Below are 11,940 nucleotides of genomic sequence, written 5' to 3'. Positions count from 1 at the left end.
CTTTTTAAGGGTTTAAAATAAAAAAGGTCCGGTGGACCTTCTTGGAATTAAACTACCGACTCTGGTTACAGGAAAGGCAACGTCTTTTGATACGAACGAGGTGCTTGGTCTGGTAACTGATTCTTTGCAACAAAGTTCATGAGTAACCCCAAGTTGACTACACGCCGATCTCGGTGAAAACGTACCAAGTCTACATCAAGAGCATGGAGTTCTGAGACACGGGCAGCAGTGGCAAAACCAAGTAAAAACACCTTCTTCCGTGTCAAGTCTTGCAGGGAAGAGGCTTCGATCGGCTCATAAGGTGCAGTCGATAACGCTCGTAACACCAGATTCAGGTCCCATCTTGGTGGCTGAAACCGGTGTACTTGATCATCAAGGCGAAACCCTTTGATCATCTTATGGATCTCAGGAATAACCGATAACTTCGTTCCAGTAGCGACATCACGAACAGTAGCGATGGCCGAAACGTACCCAGCAATGGTAGACCCCTTCAATCGTAAAGTGGTCCGCCGATACAGCAAAAATCAGAAAGACGAGGTATCTGGATCGTCTGAGGTTTGAGTTTTTGCCGGACACACCATCGGTGAAAGCAAAGCCATCTGACGTTGTAAGCCGCAGTAGTAGATGATCTGTGAGCTTTCAAAATGGCCGCCGTAGACTGTGAAGAAAAAACCTTTCTTTCTCAAACTCTTGGAGATAAGTCCACGCATGCAGTTGGAACAACTGCGGACGTGGATGGTATAGTCTTGACGTGGGATAAAGCAACAGATGATCCCAGTCTGGCAACGGTAAAGGATGTGGATCGGCAAGACGTATTATATCTGGATACCACATCCTGGATGGCCACGTCGGAGCAATGAGCAACAGGCGACAATGGTACAGCTGAAACCTCTGAAGCACCCTTGGAAGGAGGATTGGTGGAGGAAAAGCGTACGCGTCCATCTGTTCCCAGCTGATGGCCAAGGTGTCGAGATCCAGAGCTTCGGGATCTGGCACCGGAGACACGTAAACCCTCAGCTGACGGTTGAATCGTGTGGCAAAGAGATCGATGTTTGGTGTCCAAAGTCTGTCGCACACCCATCGAAACGCTTCAGGATGGAGCATCCATTCCGTCGGCTGTAGAGATGATAAGTCAACTGCAGCAGACTGCTGGAGTGGGTTCCGCCCTGACGGTTGATATAAGCCGCCGCGGTGGTACTGTCTGTGGCTACCATGAGAGAGGCGCCTGACAGCATCTCTCGCCAATGAAGGATGACATTGTAACTGCCAACATCTCCAACAGGTTGATGTGTAGATCGGCTTCATCTGGAAACCACAGCCACCAACAGGGACTGGACTGCAAGGCGACTGGTAACCGGATCAGCAAATCTGCGTTATTGTACTGAATGCATGGATTCAGAAACAAACTGGATACCGCGACCTCTAAGCGTCAAATGTTGCGCCGACGTCAAAATTACTCTTGCAATGAAACTTCATGAAACAGTAATAGAGTGATTCAGGAATCAAGACATCGGAAACAGCGACCCCGTGATACAGGCAAGAGCCAAGACAGCGTAGCAACTCGCTATGCTATATGCCCGATATACCTGGAAGTGAAGCAACGCAAAACAGCAACCGGTTAAAATCCACGGCCGTCACACCACCCGGTGCGAAACAGCAGCAGAGACCATTTAGACAGCAGCGGTCACGAACTCTGGCGGTAACAACAGTGAACGTCAGTGAGTTGATAAGCCGCAATGAACCATAGGAAAACGGTGACGGTAAAAACCCTGTACCACGTGATGGCAACTGGATAACTTCCGGAACCAGCGGAAGTAGCGACTGTCTTGCATCGCCACCGGATATAGAGAACGATCTGCCTAATGTCGCTGAACCTTCCTCGAACAAGAGAATATCGGTGCACGGGATCTCAACACAAGTGACTGGACCAGTAGACTGTCTTCGTCACCAACCCGGAACGCTTGTAACGTCGAACCCTTTCACGGCAAACAGCCGTATGTAGACCACAGGTCTGCCAAGATTACCGGCTTGTGCTGAAAGTCAAGAATGGATCGCTTCAGGCAAGTCGGTTGACGATAGTGTGCAATCGTAGTGCACATCGACGTCACGGAAGATATATAAGGTAGACCAACATCAAAGTCGACGGCTAGAACAAGGCATATCCTCTGGCATCCTGCACATGAGGAGTTATGGTCGCCAGGATAACATCAAATAGGACAGCATGTACAAACATGTACGCTGAACTGAAGCCATCGACAGGACGTGCCAATCTGTAAGTTCTAGGAAGACATATGGTCCCGCCGGAAACAGCGTCATCCAAGGCCGGCGCCACACCGTTGAAGGATAGGTTGAAGACGGGATACGTTCGTTGTGACGAATGGGGAACGGCACAAACGAAGTCTACTCAAGTAAACCTCGACATCGGATCAGTCCTCAAATGGAAACCTTTTAGAATGGTGCCAGTGGACTGTGCAATGACAAAAGCATATACACTGCAGCGAGACAATCAGTCACAGCCATGTGGGTCACTGCGTCCGGATCTTCTATAACAGAAGGTGCCGACGCATCATCTGGAAAATCGGTCAGTAACCTGGCACAGGCACTTCGATCCAATGTACTGGCTGCAATCGGAAATACGGACCGTGAACGGTCCCGTCAGGAGCCGGTGTAAACCCTGAACACTGAATCAGCTGCCGACTGGTGTGGACGGTACGATGTACACGGACCGGCAGGAGCCGGTGGAACCCTGGACGCTGCACCACTTCGATCGATCACGGGACGACGGTACCGAACGGTGAGCCGATGACGCAATCTTCCAGTTCGTTACAGGGCTCCGTCTGCTTGCTGGAACAACAATCCGCACGGGCCGGTTACTGGTAGCCGTGTAAACCGACGGGGGCCTGTGGCAGCCAACGATCAAATGCCGACATCTGCCGGTGGAACCTCTGTGGCGATCATCGAAACCGGACCCTTCATGGCTGAAACCGGTGGATGGGCCAGCGGCGGTAGCATATCAGATATGACAGCCAGACAGTCCCTCAGTGACAGGTGGTCCGCCGCATCCAGATCTTCCAGCACCGCAAGAACCGATACATCATCAGAAAAGTCACGTAGCACCCGTGAACAGGCCAGTCGCTCTGGTCATGGCCCGATGGAGATACCGGAGAACCGGACCGTGGGCGGTCCCATGTGGATACCAAGGAATGGATGACCACATCGTCGTTGGATGTGGCAAGGACGGCAACATGCCGTAGACGGCCGCCAAGCAATCCCTCATAGTCATATGGTCTGTAGAGTCGGGCTCTTCAATGACAGATGCCGCAGGCGCTTCATCACCAAAGTCTCGTAGAACTCGAGCACAGGCCAATCGATGTACCGTAATGGAAGCCGCCGATTAAACCGGACCGTGGATGGTCCCGTCTAGATCCCTCGGAGGCCTTGGAAGCCACATCAACTGAAGGTTGGCGCTGACGATCTGTGGAACCCGTAGGGAGCCGTACAGGTCGTGTGGAGCGGCTACGGTCCCGGCTCCGATGCGCCGAAGAGGACTTCCCCGCCGAAGATCGGTGAGCCTTGTAATCCGTGGAGCGTCTATCTGAATGAGCCGGCTTCTTAGAGGGCTGCGTAGAGACCGCAGGCCTGTCGGCTTCTTAGAGGGCTGCGTAGAGACCGCAGGCCTGTCATCCGAAGTCTTAGGTATCGGTGGAGCTGAAGAAGCCGCACCCCCTGAAGAGGGGACTGGAACAGGACCTGACCCCGAACCCGCCGGTTTGGGTAAGGTCGCCATTGACGCCATTGTTTCTTTCAGCATGGTCGGTAGAATTGAACGTAACACTTCCACCACGGAGTCAGCAATCGAAGGCGAAGATTCCACCTTCTTGGTCCTCGCTGACACCACCTTCAGGTATGCCGCGAACTCGACATCAGACAAGCCCGAACAAATGGTCGCATCTTGAAGTGAGGCCACACGGAACACGACAACCTGGACAAAAGTCGTGTGGGCAGTAAACTTCTTGCAGCGTAAACAAGCTCGAACTAGTCGCTGAACATTATCAGATATGATAATAGTAATTTTTCAATCTGTGAAAAGAAAGAAAAACCAACCATAACACAAACACAAAGCCGGTAAATAAAGACGTCCGACACGACAACCGGCGATATAACAACATTTCATGTAATTAACACTTGGCAAGTCAAGCGAAATACGCGAAAGACATACGAAAGCTAACGAAAATTAAGGTGAAAAACATTTCACCCAAACACAAAGCCAGTCAACACGACAACTGGCAATAGAAACAACATTTCATGTAATTAAACGCTTGGAAAGTCAAGCGAAATACGCGAAAAAAACCATACGAAAGCTAACGAAAGCTAATGAAAATGAAGGTGAAAAACATTTCACCCAAACACGAATACAAAACCAAAGGTCTTATTAAAAAGTTGACTCCAAACAGAGCCAAGCAAAAGTACGTCCAGACTCTTTAGCGAAGAGAAAAAGAAGGAAGTTACAGTCATGTGACCGGAACTGGAGAGCAGTATGCAGTAGAAGAATTTAGGCCATCCCATTGGCTGTTAGGATGTTCGGACCAGACCACTTGCATGGGGGGGAGGTGCCCTTGTTTGAGGACAGGTAATGTCTATAGAAAAGGACAGTACATACCACATCCTTTGATGTACCAGTCTTGGGGAAAAGGGGACAGAAAGCCCCCAACCAGAGCTGAACTACTGACCTACATCCTACTGCACCTGGCAGAATGAATGAATGAATGAATGTTTAATGACACCCCAGCACGAAAAATACATCGGCTATTGGGTGTCAAACTATGGTAATGCAAACAAATAAAGTGATGATCAACATCAATATAAGAATTCAAGATTGAAATAAAAACAGTGTAAAGAACCATGCAAAAATACAAATATCACAGATGGACAAGGACTTTCACTCAAAATTTAAATTCTGCCAGGCACAGGGGCACCTGGCAGAAGGACTGCATATCCCCAGCAGGATGCTTGAAATTCAGAATAGAGATAAGTTGTAGGATCATCATTTCTCTTTCAAATTCGTCTAGTTTTGAATAACTACATTTTCCTAACTAACCTTAGTCATATTTTCTGCGAGAATCTTGAAATTCTGGATGTATCCATCAAGGGTCCGAGGACCAAAAATAGTAGATGCCCCTTCATACCTCTGAATCTGAAATTTAAAAAAAGGTGGGTTTTTTTTTAGATAAACCAACAAATAAATATTCAATAAACCTGAAATGAATTTATTGTTGTCACAAACAATCAAATTGATATTTTTACTTAGTTACTCACCTGGTATTCTTCATATGTTGCAACATAATCACCATAATCATTGGACAAACCAGCAATAACAGATAAGGTGTCAGCAGGAAAACCACCAGCTTTTAGTGTCTGCAATAACAATATAGAAAATCGGTATGGTATTAAAAGTTAGTTTTGTTTAACAACACCACTAGAGCATATTCATGGCTTTTAACAAAAGTAAAATGTTGTGACTGAAATTTCAAGGTACAGGGCATTGCCCTGGTTGGGGGTTTAGATGGCGGATGTCAGTGCCATGATTATATCACCATTCAAAATGGTAGTGTTTTACATGACAATTGTAGTCCACTTTAATCATGTATTTCTCCCAACCCAAACCTTGTTTTTTTTTTTTTTTCTTATTGGACAAAAACATTAATTTGATGGGTCCTGCAGTGAACCTATATTAATAAAAATAGTCCTATTAGGCTGACATTTGCTGGGGTGTTCTTTCACAAGCTACGGACATTTTTTTTTAAATTTGCATTATTACTTGATATTATTTATTTAGGCTTGACCGCCAGCTAATGGACGGCAAATCAAATATTCAAATACATTTACATCGGGTCGCCGTAGTCTTATCGCAAATTCATTATGGTCGTTAAAAATTGGGGTAAAAGCCAATGTCTGATACTGCATTACGCTAACGTTGAATAGTCCTCTGTTGATCTCTGTGTCCATTTAACAATACGTAACGCAAAATCTTGCAGTTTTAATACCCCTCTCGCTCGTGTAACGTTTTGTGACCATGTCATATTTTACTTTGGGGTCTTTAGTAATACATATATGTTAAAATAAAACGGCAATGACTGGTTGCATACTTTATTAATTAACATTACGTTGCACAATAACACCCCACACCCCCCCCCCCCCCCCCAATTACGTTTTGTCACACATCCCATAATTCCTACTCTCCTTAGTGCACGTTGAGTAGTTCTCGAATGACCCCATTATTCAATCGTAAATAATAAAGAAGTAGCATGCCGCTGGTCGGTAAATTTTTCACCGGATCAATTTTATTAAGTCTCAATATCTATAATACGCAATCTAATAATCTCCCAGCAGAACTATTACATTGTAACAGTGTTCAAACTCGCACGTGCTGTTCGTCACATGGTGTGACATCGGGTACGGCCATTACTTCAAAGGGAGTGAGTAGCACATTTAAATTAGGGGGTTTTTTTTTCACTTAATTTACTACTACTGTAGTAACGTTTTTTTTTAGGGGGGTTTAATTACAAAAACGTACCAAACATGATTTTAATTTTTTTTTAAATAATAATAAAATATCTGAAAAAAAAGTACGAAACATATGTACACACCTTTTAACAAAATAAGATCGTCTGCTTAAACTGGCACAGCAAATGGTAGTGCAGGATACACATTAAGTCAATACTTTTACTTTCTACATCCGTAAATAGCGGATTGGACGTGTTGCGATAGATCCCAAATATGTGTTAACGCAAATGGATGGATTAAAAGAAAAAGTTATATTCTTCTACCAAAAATATATTATATCAGACAATGAAGGCATTATTACTAAAAACTACGATACAACGTACAGACTATATCAAAACAGGATACACCTAATTTGCATATCCAGGTCAGAGTTGTTCGTCACGTGTTCATAATCGATCGGAAAACCAAAACGAAACTTTTTCTATGTCATTTTACAAAAAAATATACAATTAGCTAAATTTGTAAAAAAAAATATGAGTTCAAGTGTCCACGATAAGAGCAACTTTGGGAATCTTTATTGGGAAACTGTTGGGTTGAAGGGTCTAATTGGGGAAAAGTTGGATATTGGATTGGGAATTTACGTTAGGGGAATGGGGCCGTTCACCGGCCCCAAAATGTATAGTAGTTTATACCTTGGAATGGGTCCCTAAAGGGGGTCAGTGGGGCAAAGAAAACGTCCGAAGCGATCGGGTTGACATTACGGAAACCGAAAACGGCCGAAGTGATTCTCATTTAAAAAAAAAAAAAAAAAAACCTGACTGAAAAAATAATTTCCACAATTTCTCTGACGACGGAAATCCGTCTCACGACGGACAGTTAACAGCCATGCATATTGATTTATTCATCATTGGTTATTGGATGTCAAACATTTGACAATTTTGACATATAGTCTACTGTCTTAGAGGAAACCTGCTACATTTTTTCACTAGTAGCAAGGGATCTTTTATATGCACCATCCAACAGACAGGATAGCACATACCATGACATTTGATATACCAGTCGTGGTGCACTGGCTGGGACGAGAAATAGCCCAATGGGCCCACCAATGGGGATCGATCCCAAACAGACCATGCTTTACTACTGGGCTATGTCTTGCCCCATATGGTATTAAAAAAACAAGTGGTATTATGTAGGTCTGTGGTAGAGTGCTAAGCTAAGGTACAATGGATTACCATCTATGGACTTGTTTGTTTTTTATCCTGACCAGTGTCCCAGTGCTATTAGAAAGACCATGGTATGTACTATCATGTCTGCACATAAAAGATTCTTACTGCTTTGTTGGTAGAAGTAGTCTATGTGGAATCAGGTTTTCTCTTTCCTTATTCTCTTGACCAAGTGCCACCATTTTTATGCGCATACTGTGTGGGTCGATACACTTATGTCAGTTTCTGTTTATAAATTGCGTTTGTCAGTGAGAATTATTTGGTGTAAAGAAACCGAAGGACATTCCCAAAATCACATCAAGGTATGCCTGCTTTTGTCCAGGGAATAAAACAATTCACAGACTAATGATGCCTGCTCATAAAACAACATCTACCGACTCCACTGAAAATATACAACCAATATTTTCTGTTCTTATTGCCATAGCATGCATGAGATGGCTTTAAAGCAAATAATAACCATAACACTTGTATACAATATTTGTGTTAATTTATCGCCTACCAGAATACATTCAGTTATACAAAATTGGTGAAGATTTTTTTTTCATATTATTTTTATTACTACAAATCTGACTGGTGCCTTTTCAGTGGCATTCAGCATATTAAGTATACTATATAAGTGGTATTAGATACTATTTATCTTACCAGTTTTAAAACTTATCTAATGAGTTAAAGCGAGTTGGATACATTTTTAAGAGAGTTATAATTGTAATATAAATGGTATCTAACGGACAGGAATGTAGTATTATATTCTTTTACATATCCTAAAAAAACAGGTGCCAATTTCACAAAACATTGTAAGTTTACATCTGTGACTAGTAATAATTATACCAGGCATACGTTTACATGTGTTTGGCATCTATTTCATGAAGAAAAGTACATCATTATGGGAAATGGAGCATTTTAAGGATGAATGGAAATGAAATATGTATACTTCTAACTATATATGTTCCACTATAACAGTAATACGAATTGTGGTTTAGTCGTATATTTACTTTTACGTGCAAAACTAGGCTTATGATGTTTAGTGAAAGCCCAGGTTTTAAGGAAATTTACCTGTTTTTTCCAAATAAAAGTTATTCACAGCCCTTGTATTTATAGCTAGCTTGCTTGTCTGACAAAACAATGTCAGGTTAACAGTGTAAACAATTTCAAGTGTGCTTTTTTTCATTGGAGCAGGCACTCATATGTCTTTTAAAGTGTTATCAAAAACAAAGAATGGCGTTCTCACCAATGGATGTATAAAAAAATATATAGTACACTCACTTCTTTTACAGCATCTCTGGTTCTTCTGCCAGACATTGCTCTGAAACAAGGAACATAATACTGATATAGTATTCAGTTGTCATAGCTAAAAATTACTATTGTACTTGTTCATCAGAGGTTTACATAATACACTACATGATAGTGCTTAAAGGAATCATGACACGAGACCATATTATAGCTCATTTTAAAAGAAAAATGATATAAAAATAATATACAAATAACTTTATAACAATAAAATACGTGTAGTTAACTTAAAATTAAGAAATTACGCTAATCAGTATCAAAGTACGATTTATGCATATTTCTTCGTGAGCGTTCGGAAAAAAGGGAAGTGACGTCAGAGCCGCTGTACTCTTCCATTGTTGTTAACTGTTTATATATGGAGTAAGGGGCTTGCGATCTTTTCAGTCCAACAGTGCCGTACTGCGTGGCCTTTGGGTGTAAAAATAAACAGTTTAAACGATCGGGAATGTCTTTTTATGGTTTTCCAAAGGATTGTATCCGAAGAAAGACGCGTGTATTTTATCGCAAAAGAAAAGATTGGACACCAACACCGCATAGTACTTTGGTGTCAGCCTATTTACAGCCCGGAGCCCGAACGTTACCCGGAGACAAAAACAGTACTCGGTTGCGAATGCCGAGGTGTACATTGTACATATTTGGCACAAAGATACACCTCAGCATGATGTATTTATATATGTTAAAACAAAAATGTAGAATTTTTTATTTATTTATTTTTTTGGAAAAAAAAAGATTTTTCATGTTAGGGCTGTAGGCCTACATAACACAATCTGTATTCACCGTCCGAAGAAGGAAACGTCAATAAGTAATTAAATATGGCATATACAAACATGGGATTTGGCATGAGGATACATCTCAGTATGATGTATTTAAATATGTTTTTAAAAAACGTGTAGAAAACAATAATAATTTTAAATAATGTTTTTAATCTTCGGGCGGAATACGTCACAAAAAACGTTCCTCATCGCCCGAAGCCCCAAAGCAACACGAAGTTCAATACAAAATAAACCACTACTGTCGGTGTCGAAATAACTATTATGTTTCATCCACGGGCTGACTTGAGAATCGGAGTGTTGTTTTAGTTAATTGGTCCTTTCTTTCCGTGGCCTGCACATGTGATTCCTGATTGGCAGGTGTATATTGCAGGGTATCGACCAGGTAAGTGATTACCACGGTCTAGACATACGTACAAAATACGTGCCAGTTTTTTTAAGATCACAGGGTATTGTGGCGTAACCTGTCGCGACTATAGTACAATGTTAATGGACATTATCAGCCGCCCTGCTTCATTACTGTAAATAATGCTGTAAAACCCTTGATTAAGTAGACTTTCCCATCTAAAATTACAAAACTGACCAATTACGTAGTACCAAAGAAAAGAAAATTATCATTTGGGTATCGTGAGTGGTCGTTTTTACTCTAACGCACCCTACCAATAGGCCTAATAATATGCTACTTTTTTTATGAGAGAAAAATACTATAACCCCATTTCGTTCTATTGATGCAAATAGAAATATATTTAGTTTAAAAGTTGATTATACTCTCAAGTCATTTATGTTGTTTTTACAAGTCAGGTTAATGTAAGTGAAGCGCCTTGTCGTAAATTAGAGCGTTTGTTTACACTGTGCATACAGATTTCATTATGTACAGCCCGAACATAAAAAATGCGATATTTTCTAAAAAAAAAAAAAAAAAAAAAATGTCAGTCCTACATTTATATTTTTTACATATTTAAATACATCATATCGAGGTGTATCTTTATGCTAAATATGAACAGTATACACCTCGGCATTAGCATCCGAGTTTTGGTTTTGTCTCCGGGTTACTTTCGGGCTCCGGGCTGTAAATTGGTCGACCGGTCTGGTCTGGCACCATCAGTTTCTCCACCCTCCGACTCGCTATCCGTTTTTTCTTCAGTATCACTGTTGTAAGTAAATGTGTGTCTTTCTTCATTTACTAACAGCTCATATTGATACGGCAAAACGTTTTGCGAATGAACACTCGTTGTTTTGGTAAGCTGTGCAAGTCTTAGATTCTTTATGAGTGGTATGGACTAATGCTTTTAAGTGTAAGGCTTCAGATCAAGCGACGCGTCTCTGACGTCACGGACCTCGTGATTGCCCTGCTCATTAAAGATCGGCAATTTCCGCTAAGAGCTCGTATCTGGGGTTCTTTTATGGAGATATTTTAAGTAATTAATTTTTTATAATTTTTTTTTTTAGGTGATTCAATTTATAATTAATTGTACATGGTTGGTGCCAAATATGGATTACGTGACATGTTTCCTTTAAGCAAATAAAATTGATACTTCGCCACCTGCAATTTTAATTATCCACTCTCCTAAGCACATGGGCTAATGGAGGGGAGGCTACTCTTGGTAAATATAATATGTACCACAGGCATAGCAAACAATGGTCTTGCCTGTAGCTAAGCAGATATGCATCTGTCAGTTTGATATGCCAAAATCAAGAGGCAATGTTACCCTTCCAATATTCCATAATCGTACTGTCAAGTCTGTTCAGACACCAACCTAATAAAATAAAGAAAAGAGGTACTCTTTTTCATGGAACTAAATTCGTCGCCTACACGTCGCTCATTGGCTGAAATAGCGGTGAGATTCCTTAAGAGGGGGGTTTGGAATGGGACAGCTGGTCAGTTTTGACACATGACATACTATGACGCATACCGAGTAGGAAAACACCAAATTTGGTCATGTCTTTTAATATGCATTAATGCAAGAGGCCATGAAGATTGGCCCGGGGGTTAACAACACTGGGCTGAAATAATAGAAAATTAAGCTTCTCCACACCTCAAGTTCACCTGACCAAAGTTGTAACATGGAGGTGACATTCCAAATGTTTGCTGTTGTATAATGGGGGGTACTGACAGCAGAACCTTATGAAATGGTCACATTTAAAATTACAAGACC

At 41.7% G+C, this 11,940-nt stretch overlaps 1 protein-coding gene across 1 annotated transcript; it reads right to left on the bottom strand.

The window, feature by feature from the left end:
• Nucleotides 1-4,663: 4,663 nt before the first annotated feature.
• Nucleotides 4,664-9,133, bottom strand: LOC121366780 (neutral ceramidase 3-like). The gene is made up of 3 exons (XM_041491092.1): nucleotides 8,991-9,133; nucleotides 5,317-5,415; nucleotides 4,664-5,194 (listed from the first exon to the last, which is right to left on the bottom strand). The coding sequence occupies exons 1-3, from the start codon at nucleotides 9,024-9,026 to the stop codon at nucleotides 5,090-5,092; spliced, it is 240 nt and encodes a 79-aa protein (XP_041347026.1). The 5' UTR covers nucleotides 9,027-9,133; the 3' UTR covers nucleotides 4,664-5,089.
• Between the last annotated feature and the right edge of the window lie 2,807 nt (nucleotides 9,134-11,940).

This window comes from Gigantopelta aegis, unplaced genomic scaffold (genome assembly GCF_016097555.1).
Source record: "Gigantopelta aegis isolate Gae_Host unplaced genomic scaffold, Gae_host_genome ctg7111_pilon_pilon, whole genome shotgun sequence".
In the NCBI taxonomy this organism is placed as follows: Eukaryota; Metazoa; Mollusca; class Gastropoda; order Neomphalida; family Peltospiridae; genus Gigantopelta; species Gigantopelta aegis.
The sequence above is the reverse complement of the archived record's forward strand: the minus strand, read 5'-3'. Positions and strand labels throughout refer to the sequence as shown.

Coding starts and splice junctions, on each gene's coding strand:
- LOC121366780 (XM_041491092.1), bottom strand. CDS start 9,026: ATGTCTGGCAGAAGAACCAGAGATGCTGTAAAAGAA. Junction 5,416..8,990: donor CCAGAGATGCTGTAAAAGAA/GTGAGTGTACTA, acceptor TTGTTATTGCAG/ACACTAAAAGCTGGTGGTTT. Junction 5,195..5,316: donor CAACATATGAAGAATACCAG/GTGAGTAACTAA, acceptor TTTAAATTTCAG/ATTCAGAGGTATGAAGGGGC.